At 37.9% G+C, this 27,692-nt stretch overlaps 4 protein-coding genes across 7 annotated transcripts in view; 2 read left to right on the forward strand and 2 right to left on the reverse strand.

Moving 5' to 3' along the window:
* Positions 1-109: 109 nt before the first annotated feature.
* Positions 110-3,223, reverse strand: glt8d1 (glycosyltransferase 8 domain containing 1). The gene is made up of 10 exons (XM_057361369.1): positions 3,052-3,223; positions 2,811-2,847; positions 2,603-2,701; positions 2,302-2,512; positions 1,730-1,838; positions 1,548-1,632; positions 1,276-1,388; positions 1,013-1,179; positions 740-852; positions 110-653 (listed from the first exon to the last, which is right to left on the reverse strand). Exons 2-10 carry the CDS (start codon positions 2,824-2,826, stop codon positions 469-471), a joined length of 1,098 nt encoding a protein of 365 aa, XP_057217352.1. The 5' UTR covers positions 2,827-2,847; positions 3,052-3,223; the 3' UTR covers positions 110-468.
* A 283-nt stretch (positions 3,224-3,506) lies between these two features.
* Positions 3,507-4,479, forward strand: spcs1 (signal peptidase complex subunit 1). Its single transcript, XM_057361370.1, has 4 exons — positions 3,507-3,619; positions 3,891-3,950; positions 4,036-4,122; positions 4,201-4,479. The coding sequence occupies exons 1-4, from the start codon at positions 3,584-3,586 to the stop codon at positions 4,324-4,326; spliced, it is 309 nt and encodes a 102-aa protein (XP_057217353.1). The 5' UTR covers positions 3,507-3,583; the 3' UTR covers positions 4,327-4,479.
* A 130-nt stretch (positions 4,480-4,609) lies between these two features.
* nek4 (NIMA-related kinase 4) lies at positions 4,610-15,426 on the reverse strand. Of its 3 annotated transcripts, none has more exons than XM_057361366.1 (16): positions 15,139-15,426; positions 12,035-12,301; positions 11,681-11,878; positions 10,814-10,921; positions 10,220-10,374; positions 10,011-10,098; positions 9,345-9,926; positions 8,888-8,941; positions 8,671-8,802; positions 6,952-7,086; positions 6,710-6,776; positions 6,248-6,318; positions 5,992-6,083; positions 5,637-5,854; positions 5,205-5,338; positions 4,610-5,031 (listed from the first exon to the last, which is right to left on the reverse strand). In XM_057361366.1, the coding sequence occupies exons 1-16, from the start codon at positions 15,223-15,225 to the stop codon at positions 4,933-4,935; spliced, it is 2,487 nt and encodes an 828-aa protein (XP_057217349.1). In that variant the 5' UTR covers positions 15,226-15,426; the 3' UTR covers positions 4,610-4,932. The 3 variants fall into 3 exon arrangements, with proteins under 3 accessions (XP_057217349.1, XP_057217348.1, XP_057217347.1); XM_057361365.1 differs by having other exon boundaries at positions 6,248-6,339; XM_057361364.1 differs by having other exon boundaries at positions 6,248-6,342.
* Positions 15,427-16,505: 1,079 nt separating this feature from the next.
* The window catches only part of camk1b (calcium/calmodulin-dependent protein kinase Ib), a 58,773-nt gene continuing 47,586 nt past the window's right edge, over positions 16,506-27,692 (forward strand). Inside the window, exons 1-3 of one of the 2 annotated variants that reach the window (XM_057362111.1) lie at positions 16,548-16,636; positions 19,513-19,525; positions 23,572-23,682. In XM_057362111.1, coding sequence (XP_057218094.1) covers positions 19,515-19,525; positions 23,572-23,682 — 122 coding nt within the window. In that variant the 5' untranslated portion in view covers positions 16,548-16,636; positions 19,513-19,514. Of the gene's footprint in view, positions 16,637-19,512; positions 19,526-23,571; positions 23,683-27,692 lie in introns of both variants that reach the window. The other variant, XM_057362112.1, reaches the window with a different exon arrangement.

Raw genomic sequence — 27,692 nt, forward strand, 5'->3', positions numbered from 1 at the left:
CTATCATTTACAATTTGGCACAGTTTCTCCTCAGCTTCTGGAGGACAACACTGGGTATACTGAGGATACATTACAGAGCTGATCATTAAAAAATACATGCACTCATAGAAATGTAAACAAACCTGAACATGTAACAAAAGTGTTTTCTCTTGACCGAGACGTAGGAAGGTTTAAATATAAAAAATGACAAAATGTGGATGTGACAGACAAAATTATTAGTGTGTTAAGTTTGTAAAATGAGAAATGCTGAGGTAGTGCATTACTGTTGAATGTTGGTCCCAGTCATGTGGGAATTATCTTTGATCATGACTCCAAACACCTAAAACGGGCTCCATGGTTTGCATCAAGACATCATCTGAGCATCCCAGAACAAGGTGCGTCTCATGTTCATCCAATACAAAACTCAGTCTCCAAAACAGTTTGGTAAACTGGCATGGCAAGAGTTTCTAATGACATCCGAATCCGAGTTTATTTTTCCTCTTTGTGTCTCCGGATTGGGTGGAATTTACCTGTTGGATCCGGAATGTACCACCTGTCCCAAATGTCAGAGAAAGACGAGGTCCTGCCCCACGGTTTATAATGTCCATTCCAATGGAGAAGTTTGGCAGCTTTCACAAACTGAAGAGAGTACCGTTTCCCTGCTCCGGTTGCCCCTTCAAAACAAATTCAATTGATCGGATTAAAAACATTCACATACCCATGGCTCCTGTGAAGACTAGAGCATCGATAACTTGTTTACCAAGGTGTCGGACGTGCCACATGGGATCGATGCTGGAGTGATGCTTGTAGAAGACGATAAGCAAAGGCGGGGTTGAGATGCTGTCTGCAAGAGTCTTGCTGTATAGGTCCTCCCTAGAGCACAGAAAGCAACCACGGGGGCCATTAACAGCCATGATGAATAAAGAGGATTTCAACTGATATTAGCAACTGCAACAATCTATTCAAGAGATTTTGCAGCAAGTAAGTCAAGTCTGATAAGACTATTAGTAAAACTATAAATCACAAAACTAACTTGACATTGCGCTCCATCCAGAACTCAAGCTGACTGGTGATGTTTTGCTGTTTCCACTCGGTTAAATTGGCCACAATGACTCCAGGATTAAAGGAGCAGGTGCTTGTTCTCATTCCAAGCTTCTTGATCGCCTCTTTTTTGAAGTCTAGAAAGCCAATATAGCTGTTCTGTAGAAGGTAAAGTACAGGCAAAAAATTTAAATGCAAAAAATATGTTATTGTGTATATGTTAAGATGTTACTCTTGTTAACTTGATAAACCCACCTGATTTCCAGCTCCTCGGATGAGGGTCTTGGATGACGTAGAATCACAATCTTCAGAGAAAGCTGCCGCGTATCCCGACTTCAGACTAGTGTCAAAAAGCTCCCGAATATCCCCTGAACATAGACAGGAAGTACATCTTTTGCTCCCAAATTTGCAAACAAAACCCACAAACGATTTATTTTCCAATAATTTGACACCTTTGCTTTAGTTCATGTCATAAAAGTTCCAAAAATCTGATTATGAAGTAATCAAAAAAAAAATCTGCACTTTACCTTGTACAATTACATCATCATCCAGGTATATTGCCCTCTCCGCATCAGGCAAGAACGTTTGCATGTAGAATTTGGCAAAGGTCAACTAAAAACACATCACAAACACAAAAACACTATCACAATAAAGCATTCACAAACTAATGTAGTGTTAATGTAATATACACAGAACAATGCATCATTACCAGTTTCACCGCATCCCCCTTCTGAGGGTCGTTAGATACCTTTCCCGCAAGGATCTTAGGATCGAACACGATAATTTTGTGTTTTATATCAGTCTTGCTCATCCATGTTCTGAAATAAGAAACACATTTGATGATTATTTTTAACAAAACAATAAATTATGTATTCAGTAGGTAATGAATGACAAATTTATTGGAAAAGTTTGCATTTAATTGAATTACGCTGTATAATAACGGCATTACTCATTTTTTAAAACTAAATTATTAACCTTGATCGCATGAAAAATAGAAATGAAACTATTCTGAAATCTTTACAGTTGTAAATTCACAATGATCAACTTAAATTAAACATTTACTTTTACCAAACTGTAAACATTACACCTCAATACATATTTTCATATGAATTTCAACAAAATGAATCAAAAATAAATGTCCAACTTAATTTAATGCAGACTTGTCTAAATTAAGATGATTAATTTAATATAGTTGTATACAGAATTGTCGAAAGCATATAAAGTACTGTATGTAACATAAATACTTCATAAGCAACTGTTATAACTTTTCAGATAAATTACCGAAGATGATCAACAGACTCATTTAGGGTCACAATGTTGAAAAGCACATTGGCTTTGGTGTTTTGGTAGATGCTGTTCATAGCGGTGACAGCAGCACCCAGTCTGTCCTCTGGAGCAGTGATGAGCACCGGGATCTCGTCTCCTGCCATCCTGACCTTCTGATTGGATAGAAAATCGGTCTCAAACGGCAGCAGCATTCCTGCCACTGTATCTGCACACAAAACACAGAAATAACGGAGAAAACATTTTAGGGTTGTAAATAAACTCTTGTAAAACCGTATTAACATGAACAGGCTTGTACCTGGATTCTCCCGTTTCAGGAAATCATTCAGATTTAGCAGATTGCGATGCACAACGATTATAAAGGCGATGGCAAGCAGCACGAGGATTACCACATTCACTGGAGTAGAGGAGACAAGTGCAATATTAGTTTTGTGTTTTTAATTCATTTTCATTTTTAATATTGCTCATATTTGATAAAGACAGATTTTGAGCTAATATATATTCACCTCTACGTAAGGTCATGGCACTTGGTCAGGCACAGTCCTAAACAGGAACAAGAAAACAACACAAGCAACGTTTGTAAAGTGCAGGGGAAAAGATCCCAAATGTGTATTTACATGCACAATGTAAAAAAAGTCAGGGAAGCACTTTATTGGTAAAACAAACCTAAAGGAAAAAAACGCAGATATGCTGCATCAAGTACAAAAATGTTAAACGACAAAGCGTAATAATTCCAGGTTTGCAAACCTTAATCGCTATAACGTTTTGATTCCAGTTAGCTCTTCTTCCAAAACGCCAACTCAACATCAACAAGTCCTGTTACCTTCAGTGTGTGAGACAGGAGAGTGAACACGCCACAGCAGACCGAACTTTTACTGATCTGTACACTATATTCATAGAGCACAGCAACTTGACACACACGAGCTGTGTCTATTCAATTGAGCTGCAGATCTAACCGTTACCGTGGCCGCGACGTCATTAAACACGCCCATGACCATAAATGGCCTGAAGATTGCGTCTAGATTACTGCCTGATACAAAAAAAGACTTTTCCTACTTTTATTAAATTAAGATTCTGTTAAAAAATATATTGCGTTAAAAACCATTAAAGAAAATTCCTGGAGAATTTGTATTTTATTTAGTACGCTGATCTGCGCATTTTAGCCCTTTTGAAGTATTTTGTGAAGGGTCCTGAGGAACTCTACGTACACATTTCAAACAGGAAATCACCGGTCGCCATTGAAAAGAAGCATCTAGCGGATTTATTATACGACTTCACAATGCTTTCTATGTTTAAGTCCATCCCGACTCATATGGTAAGATGTACGATTGGGATAAATAGTTCAAATCTGCATGCATGTGATTATATTGCGAGTTTGATAGTTTTAGGAGGTTATAAGGTGTTGACATATGTTAGCAGCTAACGCATTAGCAATACACCTGCAAATATATACATCATTTTGTTTCCTCTGTGTTGGAGTCATCACTATATTTACTCCTTTTGCATCAACTACGATCTCAACAGATGACAGAAGTCGATGCCTTTTTAGTGAGCAAACTGATAAAAGTGTATCTGATTATTTGTAGGACTATAAAGGGCAGAAACTCGCAGAGCAAATCTTCCAAGGGGTAATTCTGGTGTCAGCGGTAAGTAATGACAGCAACACCTTCACTATCACAGCCATCAAAACATTAGCAGTTGTCTGACCTGCCCCTTCTGTTCACCCTGCAGGTCATCGGCTTCATCTATGGCTTATTAATTCAGCAGTTTGGCTGGACCGTCTACATAATGTTAGCCGGATTTGCATTATCCTGTTTGGTATGTCTGCTTTATGCAAATTAGCAACAGATATTTCTTTAATATGGTAACTAATATTGTAGCATTCTGTTTCCTCAGCTCACGCTTCCTCCCTGGCCAGTGTACAGGAGAAATCCTCTCAGCTGGCAGCCTCCTCTTCCTGAGACATCAGGAGAGAATCGTGAAAAACCTCAGGAGAACCTCAAGAAAAAGAAACACAAGTGATTTACATGCATTGTTAGTTCAGATTTGGCACAGCAAACCCATGTGGATATACATCAGAAACATACAACATCTATATAAAAATCCATACATTTTGTCTATTTACTACTTGAAGATTTTGAATATGTATTAAATACGTCTGCTCTGTGTTTGGTACATTTGTTTGTGGTGCTTATTTGTTTGACTGAAGCTGTGATTGTGCAAAAGAACAGTACACAACAATACCTAAAAATGTAATTTATTATAAATCATTACTTATTGATTCACATTATTCATAGTATAAATATACAGTTTGTCCAGAAAAAGATATATAAAAAACCTATTAAACTATTTTCAGTCTGTTTTGCAATTAAGATCAGGTTTGCTATCTACACAGCATAAATTCACATTACTAACAGAAAAAAAGTGTACTTCTCTGTCTTTGTGAACTTGAAAGGTGCATAATAACATCAGCTTTCTGGCATAACTAGTGTTAAAGTCTATCATTATAAGTTTACAAAGACATATAAACAGTGATTGTTGATATTGGCTTCAGTGAATAGTGTTTTTCTGTCAAGAGCACAAATAAGTCAGCAGTAATGCCATGTCAGAAGATTCCTCATGTGAATCTCAGTCTTTAAACGTGACGTCCTCAAAAAACTTCAGCTGTCGCACTTTTACAGCATACAGCTTGTATTTCTCTTCTCCCATTTGCTGTTGCAGTAGACGCTGAATAAAAAAACAGAATGAAGAATCATATTACAAGACAAAATAAATCATACGATTGAAAACTTCCACTATCAAGCAATGTAAGTTGCAAAGGAAAAAATGCTCAATGACACCTGGAACACAAATTTAGCCTCTTTGAAACTGTACTACCATACCGATATCTCCTGCCTTACCTCTCTCTTGTCCTCATCTTCTTCCTGCATTATATCGAGAACTCTGTCCAACAGCTTTACACCGAGACCTTTCACCACATCTGTACGCAGATGCTCGATCATTCTCCTGACCTTTGCTGGACCCGTGCTGTCATCTAAAAAGAAGAAATTTGAGCATTTGGGGTGATATGTCTTTGTAAATGAACCACACACCAAAATGTAAATGACTTAAATGTGCACAATTTTCCCTCATATCTATTTCCAAGAAATCAACAGTTATGAATAAAATAGTTTTGCAATCATGTACACAATATGAGATGTAAAACCCAGTCATATCACTAGCCTAATAAAGCCGTTTTATTTAATATGCACTTAGATGAGTAACTAAAATGTTCCTGCATAGCAAGCTCTCAGCTCAAAACAAAACAAAAAAGATGTCAGGTGAATTGTTACCTAACGGAACGTCACTGATCTGGAAGTGTCCGCGCCCGTCTTTGGCTTTCCCATGAAGCATCAGGGTGTCCCTGTACTTCCTGTTCAGTCTGAACTCAGGCACCGGAGTAGAATGGCATCTTGGCTCATCTGTCTCTAATGACAAATCTCTGGAATCCATGTGTAATGTCTGTGTCATCATTTGAACCAAGTCTTGCATCTCGCTGGTGTCACGCTTTCTGTAATAAACAATAAGTAAGTGATGCAAGTTGCATGAACACAAATGTTAACCACCAGGTCCATATCCGTCCTTTTTTACCAAGTTATTGGGATATTCTTGTATACATGTATTAAGTATACATTAGTAGGGTGTTACCGTTCTCTGTAGTCTCCCTCAGAGCGCTCGGTGGAGCTGGTAGAAGTGCTACAATCATCTTCATCAGACTGTCTACATGAGGTCTTCCTCTCCTGATACACAGAGATACGTCAACGTTTCATGTCATACGACGTTTGCTTTGTAACGATTTAAGCCGTCTTAAGAACTGACATGTGAGAATGGTCACGTTGAGGTTTTTGTTTCAAACACTTATTAAATATATACTGCAGCTATATAGAATGTGTGTTGTCCGTACCTTTTGTGTTTCCCTGGTTGTGCTGGTACCTGTAGGTCTCGGGCAGTCTGGCTGGTCTGTCTGCTTCAAGTCTAATGAGGGGGCATTAGACGCTGCTTCAAAGGAGAGCGGAATCATATACAATTGAGACCGTACACAATTTTTTGTCATCTGAATTCATGTATGCTGCACCTTTGCGCTTTGATCACAGCTCTCAGACCCCTCGTGCATTCTAATGGACGCATGCAGAAATGTCTCGCTTTGATCCAGTTCTTAAGGATCATTTTTAAAAAAGCGGAGCAGAAGCTAATTCTTTTCACATTCACTCTCCCTGAACTTTAAAAAGTGGACTCAGATCTTGCATTGGTCTCATGCTGTTGTTCTTGATTTCCACATCACTTAGTTATATGAATTATACAAATTCATTTGTCTACTTTGACTGTTATAATGAATATTTGAGAATTATTATATCGCCCGCCCAACCTTGTTGTCTTGAGTTCTCCTGCAACTGCTTCAGTCTTCTCCTCTCCCTGGCAGACAGTGGACGATTCTGGAAGTAAAGTGGAATCCGTTAGCAGCTGTAGTTTGTTAAATCTGACACATGAAGCTTTCCTGACACAACACAGTACAAACACAGTGATCAAATCAAATCTGTCATCAGAAATATCAGATATACATTCTTTATACAACATACAGTATATTCTTTACGGTCTCTGCCATGTCACCTGTTCTTCTGAGGGGTTCTTGGTGGAAGATGAGGGTCCAGTAGGTTTGCATTTATCTGTGTTCCTGTTCTGTTGACTGGTACCTGATGATATGTCTTCAGGAAGAAGTGGCAGAGGTCTGGGCACTGCTTTTACCTGAAGTAAAAGATCATAGTAATGATATCAGGAAAAGGTCAATCAATTCTGCTTCATGGTCAGTCTTTGGCAGGTATACAGTATATGTGATTACAGAAGCCATAAATGTATCTGGACATCTAAGTCAATTCAGAAAAAGTAGGTTTTATTTGTTTCAAATATTAAAATCTTATAGAATAATACCACAATCACACTGTTTAATAAAGCAATAAGCCCCAAGAAGCAGTGGGTTACAGTGCATTATAAAACGGTCAGTTCTGGCCCTTGATTCTGATTGGTTGAGCCGAGTTCTAAGCTTTGAAATGAAGTACCCCGATTTATAACTCCTGACCGGATTACATAGCCTAAATATCACTTTATTTTTTGAAACCTTGTAATGCATATGGACTAACCGTTTTATAAACGCAAGCCCCGCAAAGCAGTGGGTTACAAGCAGTGTTGGGTAAGTTACTCTGAAAAAGTAATGAATTACTAGTTACTAATTACATATTCAATAGTGTAATTAGATACTGTACTCTCTCCAAAAAGTATTTAATTACTTATTACTAATTACTTTCTATATCCTACATCAACCTTGATTAGAATTGATTCAAGGATAGACATGAAACGGCTTATTTAATTCATTCAATAAATAACTACATAAATGATTCTTATTAACTGACCAAAGTATACAAATTTGAGAAGGATACATTAAAGCATACATTTTAAAGTTAGGCTTATAATTTTGATGTAATTTAGACTATTGAATACATTATACAGTATTTAGTTTAACTACATCAGAAGTAACTGTATTACAGAAAAAATAAAGAGTAATCCCTTACTTTACTTTTCAAGGGAAAAGTAATTAAAGTACAGTAACTAATTACTTAATAACTAGTTACACCCAACACTAGTGGTTACAAGTGCATTTTATAACAGCTAAGGGGGTTTAGCTGTATAAAATGCAGCTGACCCACTGCTTCTTGGGGCTTATTGCTTTATTTTATAACAGCTAAGTGCATTGTAAAACCCCCGTATGCCTCAGTCAGACTTGACTTTGAGAATGCGAAAATCGAAAATCGTGGTACGAAAATGGGCGAGAGCGATTCCTCCATTTTTTACATTTCTGCACTAAGAGGTCAGGCTGTGACATTTTGATCTTCTTTTGGGCTCACGCACTCATGTGACGCGAATTCGCAGGTCAGAGTTCACCAAACTTGAACTTTGCTACGCAGCGAAATGCGAATATATATCTTCGGACGGGCTTGCGTTTCAGGTCTGACGCATTCGCATGCATATGAATGGAAGTCAATGGAACGAAAAGTCAAGTGTGACCCACTTGCACTTGTGTGCACTTGTAACCGACTGCTTCACAGGGCTTATTGCTTTTATAAAAACTGTTAGTCCATATGCGTAGCAAGGTTTCATAAAATAAAGTAAATAAAGTGATATTTAGGATATGAAATATGGTCAACAGTTATAAAGCGGGGTATTTTATAACGGCTTAGAACTTGGCTCAACCAATCAGAATCAAGGACCAGAACTGTCATTGTAAAATACAGTGAACAAATAATGGAAATAAATTCCATCGTCCACATCACTCACATTATTCTCATCAAGGGTCTTGATTCTCTTCTGTCTGCGCTGACGTGAAACAGACGGCTCAGAGGAAGAGGGATGAAGAACCGGTTTGCTTTGCTCTGGGACAGATGCAGTGGGCACTGAATTGGACGGCTCCTAAATGTTTTTAGAAAACAATGTGTTAATAGCTTCAAGTAATATGCTTTGAATCATTTATTTGAAGAGATAATACGTCTTTTACCATCAAGATCACAGGAACAGGTTTGAGTAGTTTCTCTGTCGAGTCTAGACTTCCCTGCAAGACATTAAAACTTTGGGTCTTTTTTACTAACCATTTCTGCACACATTTTCACACTGAAATGATCAGTACAATGTATAACTATAACTATATATATATATATAAAATATACTTAAAATTCTTTCATCATTTAATCACCCTCATGTCATTCCAAACCTGCATGACTTTCTTCTGCAGAACACAAAAGAAGATATTTTGAAGAATGTTGGTAACTAAACAACACTAAACCCCATTGACGTCCATTGAATGGACACAAAACCACTGAGGCATTTCTCAAAATATCTTCTTTTGTGTTCCACAGAAGAAAGAGTCACATACAGGTTTTGATCAAGCATTTGATTTTTTGTCTTTTTAAGGCAACCAACCAGAAGCCTTGACCGGTTCCTTCACAGTACTGTACCTCACTCTCCTCCGTTGAACTTCCAACAGGAACGTCCCTTACAACGCACATGCTGTGATGATCGCCAACCGCTGTTGAACCTCTCCGGCTCTCAGCTTTGATCTCATGGTGAGGTATGTTGTGCATGGCTGCCTCCTGCAGTAGTTTCATCGTGTCCACCTTGAGGTCCATGCTAACATCAGACTCCGTCAGACTCTTGGCTTGGTCTGCAGGTTTGGGTGTGGTGGAGCTTTGTGATATCAATCCGTTCGCTGTCGTCTTCTCCTCAGCTCTTTCGACACCCAACACCTGTTTTGGAGGGTGTGCCTGAGGAGGAAGGGGATCTTCTTTCTCCTCTTTCCTCTTGTTTAATGATGGTGGCTTGTTGGCGTGATGGCTGCTGGATTTTGGCTGAGGTGGTTTGGCTTTTTTGTGCTTCTGCTCCTGGACTTCAATGTCTATGTTACTTATGGTTGCTATAGATTGACCTGTTGAGTTAAGAACGTCCCGACTAGGAGATTTAGGGGGCAAGTGTGTGTTAGAAGGGGCATTTTCTGTTGCGCTATTACAGGGGCTTTGTCGGTTCAAGTGGTTTTCTTCAGTCTGTAAAATATGTACAACAAAACAGATCAATTTTCTGGAAAGTTTCTTTTTAGGATTTCAGTATCATTTTCTGTATCATCTTACCTCATTACCACAGCTCTTTGACTTAGAGTTAAGAAGCTCATGGTGAGGTTTGCTGTTTACCGCATTCTTCCGTGATTTGGCGGTTTTCCTGTCGGATCATTAGAAGGATCTTTATAAACAAATCATTTTTACTGTACATCCACCGCAAGTGCACCGTTTTTTTGGAGTTAGGACAAATACACATGCAGGCACGTTATGAATGCACATACTCTTTTGTGGCCTCCAGAAACACGGAGATCTGATGTTTGATGTACGGCTGTCTCAGGATGTGTTTGACATCCAGTCTGTCTTCTGGTTTCTTGCACAGCATGCGCTTGATCAGCTCTCCAAGCTGTGGGTCGTACTTACTTGGCATCTGCGGTAACTGACCATTAAAAAAACATACACATACTTGAGCTCACAGCATTGCCTGATGAGCACATTAGTCTTGGGTGTGACTCCCAAGTAACATACAGATGAATGTACACCTTGACTAAATTGTAAAATGCTTCGCTTGGATTAAAGCAACTGCCAAGTGAACAAATGAAGACTTCAAATGCTAAAGCCTCTAAGTGCCGTCTGACATAAGGCTCCTATGTTTATATTAAAGTTACTTTAATGGTAAACCTAAACATAGAAGCCTGATAAAAACACAAATTTTAGTAGAAAAATTCAAACGGCACTTAGAGGCTTTGAAAGTCTTCAAATGCAAACAGACATATATAGCACTATTAAATTAATAAATCTTGTTAGATGTGATGAATGCAAATATTTCCACCTGATGTACATGGTCAATGAAAAGGATGATGAATATGATCCAGTACCTTTCCTTCTACGATCCGATACACTAGTGAGTTCATGTCCTTGGCGTTGAAGGCGTGTTTAAGAGTGGCCATCTCATACACACAACAGCCCAACGCCCACACGTCTGACTGCAAATATAAACACGTAGGACATACAGAAATGGTCACAGTAAAAATCCTGAATCATCCCATTCACCTTATATATATTTTACAAGTTAACAACACAATGCTAAATTTCTCTATTTCATATTACTTTTAAGCTTATATCTTTTTTATTTAAGTTTATTCTATGTGTGTCCAAAATGTGTTTTTCTTTTTTTTGTTCTTGTACAGCTGCTTTGACAGAATGCAAATATTTATAGTTTCTTTACATCAAAAGAATCTAACAGCCCCTAGAACCAAAGAATTTAAAGGAACAGTCAGACCAAAAATTCTGTCATCATTTACTCACCCTTAAGTTCCAAATCTGTATAAATGTCTTTATTCTGATTAACAGAAAAGAAAGATATTTGAAAAAAAAAAAATGCTTTTAACCAAACAGTTCTTGGCCACCATTGACTACCATAGTAGGAAAATTTGCTTTATAAATTTCTTTGTTCTGTTGAACACAAAAGAAGATATTTTGAAGAATGTAGGACAGCAAACAGTTCTGGGGCACTATTGATCAAAGGTGGCCAAGAACTGTCTGGTTACAAGCATCCTTCCAAATATCTTTCTCTGTGTTCATCGGAACAAAGAAATATATACAGATTTGGAACAACTTGAGGGTGAGTAAATGATGACAGAATTTTTAGTTTTGGGTGAACTGTCCCTTTAAGGTTCCTAAGGTCTACGAAACCTTTAGTAAACTGTTACTAACTGTGATTGGAAGTTGTGTCCATGTTGTACCTTGTAGTTGTAGGGTTTGTTGGAGAAGAGCTCTGGACTCATGTAGTAAGGTGTGCCGATCAGAGTGCTGGCCATATCGTTCTGACTCTCCAAAACACGGGCGATGCCCAGATCACCCACTTTGATTATGTTGGTCTTGGTCAAGAAGATATTTTGTGTTTTCAGGTCTCTGTGCAGGATGTGCTTCTCGTGTAAATACTACAGATTAAAGGAAATGAACAAGATTTCAACTTTGTGAAAGTGTAAACTTGAGTTCAAACTTAAGAACAGTCTACTTTAAAAGTGTCCCGCTATAACAGATGGCTGGATGGATGTATAATGCATGAGCCATGAATGGACGGATGCATGGTTTACCTGAAGAGCCATGGCAATCTGGACAAACCACTCAACCACCTGTCTCTCAGGTAGCAGTTCTCCCTTCTGCTGTTTGAGTCTGTGGTACAGATCTCCTCCCTCACAGAAACCCATCACGATGTAGAGCTGACAATCCTCTCCTTCCCATGATTCTCGATATGTGACAATGTTGGGGTGTTTGAGCTGAGAGAGGAGCTGGGCTTCTTGCTCTGCGGCCCTTCGTTCACGCCTAGATGATGTTCTCAGGTTCAGCTTCTTGATCACATACTGTCAAAACCATATGAGATTTACTACATATATGATACATGTATATTTTATTTTCACCAGAGCAAAAGATGAATTCATTTAATTGAATTATACTGAAAATTGCTCACGTAAAATTTAGGAAGATGATCTAGAATTTTAAGCAGTTTGACTATTATAAAATAAAATATTACAATTATTATTATTTATTTATATTGATAATATAATTATTGATCAGAAGTTTTTGAACACTCACTTATTCATATTATTTCCACATTTTAGAAAAAATAGTAAGCTCAGCAAAACTGTAGAATAACACAAACAGAACAATGAGGATTATGTTTCGACTGAAAAAAATCTGAACAAAAAACAAAAATTTAACATCTCCAATGAAGTCATCTTTTGCCTAAAATTTGCAGAAATGTTCTCTTGCCATTTTCTCAAGCAGCTTCTGTGGGTTTCACCCCAAAATGCTTTTTAGACAATATTAAATGAGTTAATATTTTGCTCTTACTGGCTGCTCTTTTTCATTATTTACTCAAAGTCATCCATTTCAAAGATATTTTTGTTTAAATATTTTTTTATTCGTTTATAATGAAAAAGATTCAATTATATTTTTGTCTTTAAAACAAGTTCGGCATACACCTTCTTCAGATGAAAAACATTTCAAATCAAGTGTACAAAAACTTTTGACTAGTACTGTGTGATATATTATTATTCATTATTATTATGGGATAACATATATTTAGGTGATGTAACTGTTTTTCATTATGTTTTTCACATTTTACATTTTTTCGTAGTACTCTTCAGAGGTTTCCAAATATTCCGTTATAGCCAGGTATTAAGATCTTGTTAAATATATTTATTTTTATAAGTATAGCAGTCGCTGTCAATGCCTGACAGGCTATAACATAATAACATAAAATTCAATAGTCATTCAACTATAATATATACAGTCATGGCCAAAATTGTTGGCACCCCTGAAATTTTTCCAGAAAATCAAGTATTTCTCACAGAAAAGTATTGCATTAACACATGTTTTGCTATACACATGTTTATTCCCTTTGTGTGTATTGGAACAATGAAAATGAAAAAAGCCAATTTTACATAATGTCACACAAAACTCCAAAAATGGGCTGGACAGAATTATTGGCACCCTTAACTTAATATTTGGTTGCACACCCTTTGGAAAAAATAACTGAAATCAATCGCTTCCTATAACCATCAATAAACTTCTTACACCTCTCGGAATTTTGGACCACTCTTCCTTTGCAAACTGCTCCAGGTCTCTCATATTGGAAGGGCGCCTTTTCCCAACAGCAATTTTAAGATCTCTCGACAGGTGTTCAATGGGATTTAGATCTGGACTCATTGCTGGCCACTTCAGAACTCTCCAGCGCTTTGTTGCCATACATTTCTGGGTGCTTTTTGAAGTATGTTTGGGGTCATTGTCCTGCTGGAAGACCAACGATCTCGGACGCAAACCCAGCTTTCTGACACTGGGCCCTACATTGCGACCCAAAATCCTTTGGTAATCCTCAGATTTCATGATGCCTTGCACACAGTCAAGGCACCCAGTGCCAGAGGCAGCAAAACAACCCAAAAACATCTTTGAACCTCCACCATATTTGACTGTAGGTACTGTGTTCTTTTCTTTGTAGGCCTCATTCCGTTTTCGGTAAACAGTAGAATGATGTGCTTTACCAAAAAGCTCCATCTTGGTCTCATCTGTCCACAAGACGTTTTCCCAGAAGGATTTTGGCTTACTCAAGTACATTTTGGCAAACTGTAGTCTTGCTTTTTTATGTCTCTGTGTCAGCAGTGGGGTCCTCCTGGGTCTCCTGCCATAGCGTTTCATTTCATTTAAATGTTGACGGATAGTTCGCGCTGACACTGATGCACCCTGAGCCTGCAGGACAGCTTGAATTTCTTTGGAACTTGTTTGGGGCTGCTTATCCACCATCCGGACTATCCTGCGTTGCAACCTTTCATCAATTTTTCTCTTCCGTCCACGTCCAGGGAGATTAGCTACAGTGCCATGGGTTGCAAACTTCTTGATAACGTTGCGCACTGTGGACAAAGGAACATCTAGATCTCTGGAGATGGACTTGTAACCTTGAGATTGTTGATATTTTTCCACAATTTTGGTTCTCAAGTCCTCAGACAGTTCTCTTCTCCTCTTCCTCTTTCTGTTGTCCATGCTTAGTCTTTGCATTGTGTGTCTGTGTGTGCCACACTAAGTCAACTTCTCTCCTTTTTATCTGCTTTCAGGTGTGATTTTTATATTGCCCACACCTGTTACTTGCCCCAGGTGAGTTTAAAGGAGCATCACATGCTTGAAACAATCTTATTTATCCACAATTTTGAAAGGGTGCCAATAATTTTGTCCAGCCCATTTTTGGAGTTTTGTGTGACATTGTCAAATTTGCTTTTTTCCTCCTTTTTTTGTTTTGTTCCAATACACACAAAGGGAATAGACATGTGTATAGCAAAACATGTGTTAATGCAATACTTTTCTGTGAGAAATACTTGATTTTCTGGAAAAATTTCAGGGGTGCCAACAATTTTGGCCATGACTGTATATATATATATTGCACACATACTTCTACATTTTATGCATAATAGGTTATACAATCTTGATAATATTATACGCAGTTTCATCACACAGTATATAAGACCACTGAGGCGCACCCTAAAACATGAATATTCATGATTTCACAAACATCAAACAAATAAAGATGTATCGTTAACTAAGGTTGGAAAAAAGCATCAGTTCACTTTGGCTGAGTTACACATATAAACCAGTTTGCATGAGCATGCACACGTGTGCACATACTGTACAGATGTATTCATCACTCTACCTGTTTACGGTCTGATTTGTGTCTGACCAGGTTCACCTCCCCATAGCTTCCCTTCCCCACAACTCTCACGAATGAGTAATTTTCCATGATTCTCCTTTCAGCTCTCCGTGTCACATCACATAGCGATCCGTTTCAGGCTCGTACGCAGATGTAAAAATACTTGCAAGCGCGTATTCCTCAATGCACAGACGGAGATTTGTCAATTTCAAACTTGTTTTGGGTGACACACTGGACAGGAAACAGGCGAAGGCGAACACAGGCACAGCTCCGGCGTCACCAGGCAACTGCCGACATTACATTAACACTGCGCGCTCCGGGTTCATGTGTTGAGCTGTAGCACAGCGCACTCTAGAGGCTCAGCGACCCTACAGCCAACAGACATGTAGCAAAAGCAGCATTTAACGGGATACTTCACCCCAAAAAATAAAATTCTGTCATCATTTATTCACATTCGAGTTGTTCCAAATCTGTATACATTTCTTTGTTCTGATTAACACAGAGAAAGATATTTGGAAGAATGCGTATAACCAAACAGATCTCCCCCCCCCATTGACTCCCATAGTAGGAAAATTACTTTATCATTGTTTTGTTCTGTTGAACACAAAATAAGACATTTCGAAGAATTTAGGACAGCAAACCGTTCTGGGGTACTTTTGACTACCATTGTATTTTTCCTACTATGGGAGTCAATGGGGGGCAAAATCTGTCCGGTTATATGCATTCTTCCAAATATGTTGGGTGAAGTATCTCTTTAATATGAATAAACACATTTAATATACATTATCTGGACTTTGGAAGCATTTCATCCAAAGGTTGAAATAATAAACATAACATGCACATTTAATACTAAATTATTTCTCCTTATTGTATTAAAAGCACACAATCACAAACATTAAAATAGAAGATTATTTACAGCAAGGCATTTAACTAAAATGTACAAAAAAATACATTGCAAACAATTCTAAAATAATTTAATAGCAAAACAATGTATCTATTTGTATACTGAATAAATGTACACTAATTTAGATTTTTAACCTAACCTTACCCATAAGTTGTTTTTAATTGACCAGTCACATGTTAAACACTTAACTATTTACACAACGTTCCCTTGCTACATCAATCACGAAGCTTATAAACAATGTATTTACGTAGTTTCCAAGATCAAATTAACTTTAAAATATTACGCAATGTCTGTTTGCTAAAATACTTTATGCACACAGTCATGAGCAAACACTTCTTTACGTCAAAAGTGAGAAAGAATAACAACATTTCTCACACAGATCACCCCCAGACATAACTCCGCCCCGCTACCTGAGAATCAGCGAGTTCTTTGATTTGATTGGCGGAGAGTTGTGGAGGTTCGGTGACGTCAGGGTGGCGCTTAGACTGGGTCACAGAGGAACTGCAGAAGCAGAGCGTTGCGAGCGACAGAAGTGAGAGCGAACCGCGTTCAGATTACTGCAAGCGACACGCGCCTCCGCTCCTCTTCGACGCACAGGTACGACTACGAACATCTCTCACTGTATTTACCTTATCGCTGTATTTCACACGAGAAGTTTAAAACATGTGCATGATAGATAACCGGTGTTGCGCGAGCGTTTATACGCCTGCGATAGACTGTATACATGTTGGAACTATTGATGTCATGTCACATAGGCTATGTATTGAAATGAAATATGTTATTTTATTACGTAAGTAAATTGATCAAATAACCCATAGGATTGTTTTTTTTCTTCGTATAACAGGCATGTTTTTAGCTCGTGCATGCTGGAATAAGAGATTATATTGTTGATTCATTTGCATAAGGGCTGGTTGTCTTCATTCATAGTCAGTGACAGTCACATATGACTTTATGATGGGTTGTTCTCCACTCGCATGAAACACATTTGCAGCTGTTGGAAATCTCTACCAAGGGTGGCTGTGGTTTACCACACCGAAGTCTGTGAGGGGATAGGATGCACTGAAACTGATGGGTTGACGGTGATAGAAACGATCGATTTTTGGTTAAAAGGGTCACGCGAGCGATCCACGTTTGTTGCCGAAACTTACTCCCAGTGAAAACATGAATAGCACCAGTCTATGTGATTAGAAACGAAGGACATTAAGTGTCAACAAGGATTGCTTTGTGAACCTGTCACAATGTAACCCAATCTTTGCGCAGAAGCTGTTAGTTTAGGAGCAGTTGCATTTAAACCTGGGACTAAACACTAGCTGTCATGTCACTAGTGGGTCTTTACAATGTCAAGATTAAAAATACCATCTTTTTTGGTAATAATTAAACCTTCAATCACATTATAAACGTCAGTGAACTTAATACGCGGTAAAATAAATCGATTTAAATTGTGTGGTACGGTCCCTTTAAAATATATGACACCGCGTTAAATAAGAAAAACGTTTTGACTAAACCTCTGTAATTGTTTTGGTTTCTTTTAATGTTCTCTTATCTCATCACAGCATCTTTAACCAGTCAATCAAGCTTCCACAGGTGTTTCCCGTTCACTTTCATTCTGTCACATTTCTTTTTTTGCATTCTTGTGCTATTTGTCTTATTGCGTTTTACAGACGGAATGTCTTCTTCATGATTAAGAGCTATATTATTGTCCTCGTTTTATCTAGCACCGAGTCAGTTTAAGCAGTGTCAACATGGGATGTGGTTAGTAACAGCAGTTGCTTGCTCGGTTTATCTGGTAGACTAGAATAGATCCAGCTGTTATCAGCGGTCGCGAGCTGTGACTGTGATGTGCGAGTAGACACGATCATGTCGGGGCTGGTTATAAGCAGCATGACGGTGTTGTTTGTTTCCGCGGTTTGACGGAAGAAAGGAAGTAACATGAATCTAACATTAACTTCCCTGTGCTTTCTCTGGGCATTCACTTCTCTTTAGAACTGTGTCAACTGAGCAGCTGTAATCCAAAATAAAAGTTTCGAGACTGTAAAAATATAACAATGTCAATAAAAATTATCTGCCAAAGTCATAATTGTACTGTAATTCAGAGCTGAACTTTGATCAGCATGTTGTTGCAAGTAGCCATATGGCATTTGCGGGTTTGTAAGCGTCTCACTCTTGCTTTTAAGAGTTTTACAAAGGTTAATATTCTGGCATTATTTAGTCACCCTTACGTTTTCCAAACCTGTGTATTGTTATTTTTCTGTGGAACCTAAAACAAAAGCTCTTTACACAGCTGTTTTCTATTTAGCGTCAACGCCACGTCTGTCAAGCTTAAATATATATCCAATAAGCATCATAACTGCAGTTCATGTAGGCCTATTCCAAGTCTGTTGATGCAAAAAAAAAATGCAATTGATTTACTGACTTAACCAGTTTCAAATATGCAGAATGAATAATAAAATTTAGAGAAGTAGCCTATTTCCAGAAAATAACTTAAATTGTCAACCTCTTCCTCTCTGAACACTTAGGGGCAGTTTCCAGACGGGGATTAGCTTAAACCAGGACTAGGCCTTGGTTAAATTAGGATATTTAAGTTGTTTTTAAAAACATTAAAACAAAACAAAACTTTACAAAAAAACATTACTGGTGGGCATCTTGAGACAAAACAATCACACTGATATATTTTAAGATATGTCAGTGCAAGTTGTTTTCGATTAAGACACCTCTAACATTGAAGTTAGTCTGGGACTAGTCTTGAACCCTGTCTGGGAAACCGCCCCATAGAATGTTAATATTAAAGACTGCATTAAAAAGATATCAGCATGCTTAAGACGATACATGCATTACCTTTTCTCATCAAATATGTTATGTCGAATGATTCGCTGTGTTTTGAATGGCCCAATATTGTGCAAAATAATTATTTTGATAAACCACATGATCAGGTGCTGGCACAAGTCTACTCTGTTGAAATAAAATCTTGTATTGTTTAAAAACGACCCTTTTACATTTTAAACAATAACAGCATATGGCATATCATTTTTATTTTGGGGTAAAACCGCTCCTTTCATTAACCACCGTCAAATTACCCCTCAATATGTACTCTTTATAAAAAAGAAACTGCTATGGGATATGTTGGCTGGTTTGATCCTATACTAAAGATTGGATTGATAGTTGATCATTATTGGTTCTGAAACTGCGTAAACAGTCGTGTAGTTAAGCTGTTTTTGCATGGCCTGTAGCAGACACGTTTTCAGGGCAAGAAAACACTCTCTATGGTGACCGTGATGAGTTTATAAGCTCTCGACTTCCTGACTGAAATGTGCTGCAGTTAAAGTGCTCACCTTAAAAGGGGAAGTACAATTTGTGGTTACAAACCCCCATGACAGTCTATCAACGCAATTTTGTGAACGTTCTGTGCAAATGTGACACTGTTCCGACTGAAGGTCCTGGTGTCACTCTGTATCTTTCTGTCCTCCTCTGAGCAGCCATGGGAAACCAGTGAGTATCTCACTCAATACCTTCTGAATGCTGCATGATGATTTAGATGGTATGGTGTAGAGTGTATGGATGTGTCTGTTTTCAATCCTGTAAGTTTGCCTTTTCATTCTCCTTTGTATGTGGGTTAGTCTTCAGCTCTCCTCTATGACCTTTTCTATAACAGGTTCCACACTAACAGATCATCCGCTGGACCTGCATGCGTAGCGGTACCGATGCCTAACGGGTCTTTGTTATGACTTGAGATGCCTATGTATACTCTTACAACTTCTTGCCTGAGATATGGGATGCGTTTGAATCTTTGGTGTATGTTCGCATTTTGCTTGCCTGGGGAGAAACAGATCAAGTTGAGTCTAGCTCGAGGACGTGTGTGGATGCTCTGCTGTATTTAACACTAAATAGGGTGTGTAGGTAAATGCGATTTAGTGTCTTTTACTGTCCTCTGCATGTGTCCATGATAGATGTCAACTGCGTTCCTGCACTGTGACTCTTACATGGATGTCAGTAGCTGTCTTGAGCCTGCCAACTGTATGGAATGCAGGAGTTTTAAAGGGATAATTCATCCAAAAATAAAATGTGTTATCGTTTATTCGCCCAAAACCTATATGTGACTTTTTCCTCTGTGGAACACAATAGAAGATATTTTGAGAAATGTCTCAGTGGTTTTGTGTCCATACAGTGGAAGTCAATGGGGGTCAATTTTGGGTTCTGGAGAAGAAAGGAAGTCAAACAGGTTTAGAATGGCATGAGAGTGAAAAAATGATGAAATAATTTATATTTTTTAGGGTGAAATATCCTTTTAACCCTTTATAGGGCACTCGTTGAAATACTTAGACATTTAAAGTTTCAACCTTGGAGTGTTATTGGAGGTTATAACAAGACTTATGAACTTTTGTGACTTGTAAGTAAAAAAATAATTTTGATGTTGAAAATCAAGGTCAATGAAGTTACCATATATGGTTCCTCACCGGTCTATGTTTTTTTCCCCAGAAGTTTATATATTTTAAATATAAGACACATATAAAATATAAATAAATACATAAAACATATATAAACTTCATAGAATATTTATTTAGGAACATTTTTCTTTTATTTATGAACATTTATTTCTTTTACTTAGGAACATTTTGTCTTTTATTTAGGAACATAGGAATATAAACACACTCTCAAAACAGTAACAGTGAAGTGCGATATTCTGAAAACAAAGAATATTGACATATAAATTGTAAATGTATAATAAGAAGTGAAAGATAGCACTAAGTACTGCTGGTGCCACTTATTTTAGCAGTAATAAGGGGCACAGTAAAAATAAACACAAACATATGCCATTTAGGTATAACTAAAACTGTTATCAGTTTAAAGTTTCCTACTGGATCACTGCATAATATTTTAAATTTCTAGAAATCCTACGAAAACAACTATCTCAACATTAAACACAACTATTCGACCATATAATGTGTGAGTTTCATTAACTCATCATTGTTCGTTTTAATGCTATTTGTGTATTTGTGGGAGTAGGTAGGAGCGCAGATCCGTGAATTACGCTGAAGTTTGAAACGCCCCTGGCAACTCCTGATTGGTCAGATGTCACTATTTGTGACGTGGAGTGATCTCCATTGATTGACTGGGAGACGTCCATGTGCTTACACAAGCTCACGGAGAGGCATGGAAACGCCTATGGTAACTCGCCCGATAAAGGGTTAAGGAAGTAAATCAAACACATCTCAAGTATTTAAAGCAATATTCAGGTTTAAAGTAACATTTTATTAAGTTTTATTAACCAAATATTGACTTAAAATTTAAATTATCTCAACAAGCAATTTTCACTTCCAGCTCAGTTTTTAAAACCTAAAAAAGACACCCCTAACAGAATGCATTTCTTATCTGCATTATCTTATTTCCTTTACGAACATGAGTTTGTACCCTATGACATGTTGGTAGCTAATGGGATTTCATTGTTTTGCAAAGTGCTCTCAAAGTAAAATGATCCATTTGTATAATGTGAAAGCAAATTGAAAAGTGGTTAGCATTTATGAACCAAAATATATTGCTGTAGTGCAGCCCAGTACATTGAGAAATCAATAATTATTGAGTCAATTTTGTTATACCAGGCCAGCAAGTATAAATCCTAATACAGCATTTCCAGTACTCTCCAAATAAAAATCCTTCAGTTTGTCTGATTTCACTGCCAACATTAAACTTCCAACTTGTTTGTTTGTTTCATTTGCTTTTACAAATTAAGGGACAGTTCTGTGGTACTGGACACTGGGCAGTATGCTTCAGAGCTCAAATTTTATGTTACGTTCCATAATTTGGGAAATGTCATAATTTAACTTTGAAGCGAACATTAAACGTTCGGATGCAGACTCTGATAACATGTCACTTACAGTATTGTTCAATTTTGCTGCCATGCTTACCTTGCACACTTCTGTTTTAGAAAAGAGGAAACGTGTTACGTCAGATTATGAAACAACTGAAACATGAAGGTTAACCAGAACAAATGCCACCATTCCAACAGTTTACAGTGTTTACCCAAACTGTCCAGATAACCCGAAATCCCACCGCAGCTGGTCATCAGCTTGCCATTTGGATCTAGACACACCGTAGATCATCAGGTTCCCATGGAAACGTTGTCAGAACCAGAATCACATTAAAAAGCATTCAATAGCCCTCCAATTGTGTTTTAGTTAGAAGAGATCAAAATCTGTCACTTTTATGCTATGTATGTTGTGAAAGCAACCTTCTTTCATTCTAGGAAATCCTATGATCAATGCAGAATTTATTTATGCATTTATGCAGCATATTTGGTCGGTCAGCATCTTCAGTAATCACGTTCAGATTGGACTCACGACTTCTCTGCTGCATGGGGATTTGTTGTGTCTATTTAGGGAACGCTGAGGCCTCTCTTCGTGCCAAGAGTTTCCCCCCTCCCATGTACACATCTATTCTAGACAACAATCAAAAGGCTTGTCGGCGGCCTAAAATAACCAGCTTAGCATCATCAGGAAACCAACAAAACTGTGCGGAATGCTAAATGTCACCCAACCTCAACCAGTAGACATAAGAGGACTAAATATTGCATCAGTTTTTTCGTGCAGTCCTAGTTCCTACGCAACTCGTAGCATGATCTCACCATTTTGTGAGTTTTTCTGTAATCCCATTGATAGTCACTATTTTCATTTGCATGCAGTTTAACTGTGTGCATCGCCTTAACGCCTCAGATCACCAGCTCTCATTGAAAATGAATGACTTCTGGTTGCTGTCAATTGTACGCCCCTGCACAGTTTCCACTGAAGAGGCAATGACTCATTTGTTATGTTATATCACAGGGCCACAGATCCATTGACAGCTTAAACATTTACCAGAAAACCATTCAAATGGGATTTTTTATTAAGTAATTCCATATTTTGCATGTGAATGAGATAAATAGTGTTAAGAACCTGCGGTGGAAATATTGATGAGGTATACTACAGGTAAGATGCAGGTGAATGTGTTAGAATCAGACAAATCCTGAGGTTTCACAAAGTGCATAACACCAATAGTTTAATTTTTAATCAATAGTCATATTTGTTTTTATGTGCAAATAATGTGATATAACCAGCTATTTATCGACATGTGGCATGCGGGCGAGTGATTGACAGCTTAGTTTACTCTCTTTTGTCTCAATGAAATCTGAGCTGAATCAGCGTGCTATGAAATTCCTGAATGAAACAAACGGTTTTAAAAGTGACTAAATAGCCTAGTTCTGCGAAGTCATAGTCATTATTTTGATAGATTTGCACCATATTCACAAAATGTCGCTCTGGCATCAGTGGCATGTACTGTTTGTTTTCTGTTTTGCTAGTAAATATAATTTTATTCAGATTTCCACATGGCGAGATCAAGGTCCATGTGAATAGCTCTACAGGCCAAAGGTTTCATGGATCCAGCTGAACTTTTATGATTTAAAGTAGTTTCATATCATGCCGTATAAAGAGTAGAATATACAACACACAACACGTAGACTTGATTGTATAGTTACTGAATGTTTTTTTTTCTTTGTCTTCCAGTATCTCCATCGCTGACCGCAGAAAAATGCCATTGGGAGAGGATGAACACTCTTGGAAAAAGAAAACAGCCAACATCAAGGAAATCTATGATTTCAAGGAGATTTTGGGAACGTAAGTGTTGGAACAATTTATACCAGCACCAAAGCTACAGCTTCTGTTTATATTTTAGCTCATTTCTTCCTGTCATTAATCATGCTTGTCTGCCTAAGTTTTGCCTCAGTTTCATGCTGAGGAACGTTTTGTGTCGGATTATGTGAGTGTGGTGCTTCCCTTAGACATTATGAAAAGATGTGCTTGTTGAAGAAATGGGGCTTCTTGTAAAACAAAATGGCTTAGATAAGAAATGACTGCAATCTAATTTGTATTTGTCTAGTGGGTGCTGTGCAATATAACACACTGTGTACACTCAAACTTAGTCAAGAAAATTCCCATGTCCACAACCGCTCATATGTGGCCCCGTTTCAAAACGAAACTGTCCAGCCATCGCCTGTAGAGTGGATGTTAATAACACAAAGGATTGCTCTTCAGTCCTCTAAGAGGTTTGGCAATACATCTAACGCACTTACACATGCTTTAGTTCACTCAAGAGACCGTTTAAAGACTGGGGGGCATTCCTGGGGCTGATGTTTTGGCTTGGGTGGATTATGGGTGTGTGAGAGTTGACCCTTGGTCTCTGCACATACAGTCACTGGAGTCTGAATGTTCCTGGATTCTATGACCATTTGCAAATGGAATCTCCTTGCACTGAAGAGTCTTAGAAGTTTAGAAAGATATTTTGAGAAATGTCTCAGTGGTTTTGTGTTCAAACAATGGAAGTCAGTGTGGGTCAATGTTGTTCAGTTACCAACATTCTTCAAAATATCTTCTTTTGTGTTCTGCAGAAGTAAGAAAGTCATACAGGTTTGAAATGATATGAGGGTGAATAAATAACAATATTGCTTATATTCTGTAGCGTACGTTCTAGACTTTTAAAATGTATTGTTTCGGGACAAGCATTAAAGACGAGACTCACTTTCCCCAACGTCAACATTTCCATCATAATTAAACTCTGTTCTTGAGGTGAGTTTTGTATGTCGCCTTGTTTGGGGCTAGATCAACAGCGCTCTACATCGTTCAACTCTGTGTTCATCGTGGGTTGGTTGTCTTGGCAACAGAAGAAGACACTTTCCATATGGACTATAACTGTTGCTATGGAAACAAAGTTTTATTTTCTATTAATAATCCAGCGGGTAAATGTGTAAGCGGTAAGAGCCACAATGTTCAATCTAGTGGAAAAAGATTTTGGGAAGATTTCGTTCAGCAGTGTTGGACTGCCGAAGTTCCTTAAGCTTGTGTGGCAGAGGACGCTCACCGTACTGAGTTCCTTTACACAGTTCCTTAAATCCAAAACTAAATGAAGACTTTAACATTTAATGCTTATCTTGTAAAGCCTTATTAAAGAAGTTCAAGCTAGTTCGAGCTGGATGTGATGCTCTTACTGGTATTGTGCTATTGATTCACTGAGTGAGACAATTAGAGTCAGGAAATTATTCATCTCTTCTCAAGCTAAACTGGATCTAAAGCTGAATATGAACACTTCAGTATTAAATACAGTAGCTGATTCAACATATCCAGCTGTTGTAGCCATCATTTTAATTGAGATATTTTGCCTGTTTTAGGAGTGGAACAACGCACAGAATGAGGTTGTTATTATTGCATGCATTTGTCATTTGTTTTCATTTTATGCAACAGCAGTTTTTCAGCGGATGCACAGGGGACCGGAGGTGATTGGGTCAAACTGAGCTGGTAGTCATGGTTTCCAGCGGTGCTTGCTTGAAAAGACAAGCATCAGTATTTCTGTCGCTCTTAAAGTCAGCATAAAATCTTCATGTAGAATCAATTCTTAATTTTTATGGAAAAATGCAGTGTTTATTATAAATGATGTACCCATGTAGGTGATTTTATTTTATTCGTGTGCCTACATAGAATTTTATCAAAAGCATGAACCTTCCACCACCCAACCAATCAACATCTCTTCTATACATGATGTACGTATAGTACCTCAGAGATGGCGTATTTTTGTTAGCCAATCCAGGAAGTTAGCACCGCACTGGTTCCCTCAACCAAAAGCATATTGATTTTTTTTCCCGTAAATCACAAAAAATAAGCTCTGTGATTAACAAAAGTTTGTGGCGCTTTGTGGCATTTTGTCTATCAAGATAACATTTACGAATTAACACAACAATTATGAATTTTGAAGCCAGACATTCACCAGAAGTAAAAAGCTAACATGATGCTATAAACGGACTATTTTTGCTCGATATCAACGTCACCACCACCAAGCTACTTTTACAAACTTTATTAAAAACAAAAACATATTTCCTGAATACTCTTAACTACTCTGTAAATAAATCTCTATCTATGTTTCTTGCGATTCGTGTCCATTATTTGTGAGATTTTTATGCGTGATGACGTTTCATGTCCTCGACAATGTCTGTAGTCGCTTTTAGCAACTTGTTAGTCACTGCCGTTTTTTAAGACACGAAGAAAGCTTTAAAGTCCCTGTGAACCGGAAGTTGCGATCGTTTTTACTTCCGTATTTTGATGCATTTCCGAGTGAAATGAGAAAAACAGTGGGCGTGGCTTTCGTCTTTCTCTGCGATTGGTTTGGATGTATAAAAACAACATCCATTGCCAGCTATTAAAAAAAATAACCTCTGGTCTCCTTTCCTTCATTCCGCTGATGGCACTAGCATTAGCTGTTACGTTTTGGCTAAAGGTTGCAGGCTAGTGGCTTTGAGTCAAGTCAGCCTCACCGATGAGTGCGTCACGTTCTTAAACAACGCACCTGGAAAAAACATAAAGCCATCTGATCTATGAAGAAAGCTATCATGTTTATTTCGGTGTCAATGAACATTCATCACAATCAACTAAACGCTGATATCTTAAAGGTGTGCGAGGTTCATGGCATAAACTCATAAACGTTATCGCAGAGACATTTCCACAACCATAAACATGAAACGAAACGTGATTGGTTGCTTGACCTTGGTTGCTTGGTCAAAGAGTATACGGGTCACATGACCATAAAACATGGCGGACACAGTATGTCCAAAATGTATTCATACTACTCCCACTCATACTATATTGAACGTACTGTTTCAACAGCCGAATTCAGTACATACTGTCATGGTATGCGATTTTGGACGCAGCAATTGACTTTTGGGGCGATGGAGCAGGAAGAGCTAAAATGCTAACTCACTTCCGGGTTTTGCATACAAAAATATGTCATTCCTGCGACACTCTATACTGACTGTCCAATGGCAGGCTACTAACTTCCACCGATCAAATCAATTTCCAAGGGACAAAATTATTGTTTTCTCATTCCATAAACTGTTTTACTCAGATATACAGTATGTTACAATACAAACAAAAAACACTATTCAATCTTCTGTTTCATGTCAACTTTAACCTCAACTGCATTCACATGTTCTTCAGAAAACACAAGGATCTAGTTCTGATGTGTTTGTGGTTCCTTCAGTGGCGGATCTAGGATTTTTTATGGCAGGGGCAACATTGGGGCCACAATTTACAGAGGGGGGCCAAATATAGTGCGCAATTCTTTTTCATTTTCAATTGCTGCTGGCACTACCAGATTTCTGAACAAAGCACTGGAGATGAGTTAGAGAATGATGCAGGTTTATTAATGATAAACAGAGATGAGTATATAGGTCAGTAAGTTTTATATACTTATAAACACACTTTTGGTATGACCGAATACTAAAGGATTTTAAGTGTCAGACACTATTATCCGTCCCTGAACTATTTTACTTGCCTGAACTATGCAACTGTTAACTATTATGTGAATCCTACATTTAATCTAGCTGCTAAACAAATAAGGTAAACTAGCTAATAAAGTAGTGTATTGTTGTAGCTGCAGGGCTCAACGCAATAAGGATTTTTTGACTGGCCCAGGCAGTGATTCAAATGTTTACTTGATCTGCCAAACATTTTCACTGGCCCTGCCACAAAAAATAAAATAATTGTTGTTATCGTTGTTTTTGACCCATCGTGTAATCTTGTATTCTGATTAGCAAACTTCTATGACACCAAAATTCAGTGGCGTAACTTTGTTTTGAAAAGTG

Source organism: Triplophysa rosa, linkage group LG20, assembly GCF_024868665.1.
Source record: "Triplophysa rosa linkage group LG20, Trosa_1v2, whole genome shotgun sequence".
NCBI classification, from domain to species: Eukaryota; Metazoa; Chordata; class Actinopteri; order Cypriniformes; family Nemacheilidae; genus Triplophysa; species Triplophysa rosa.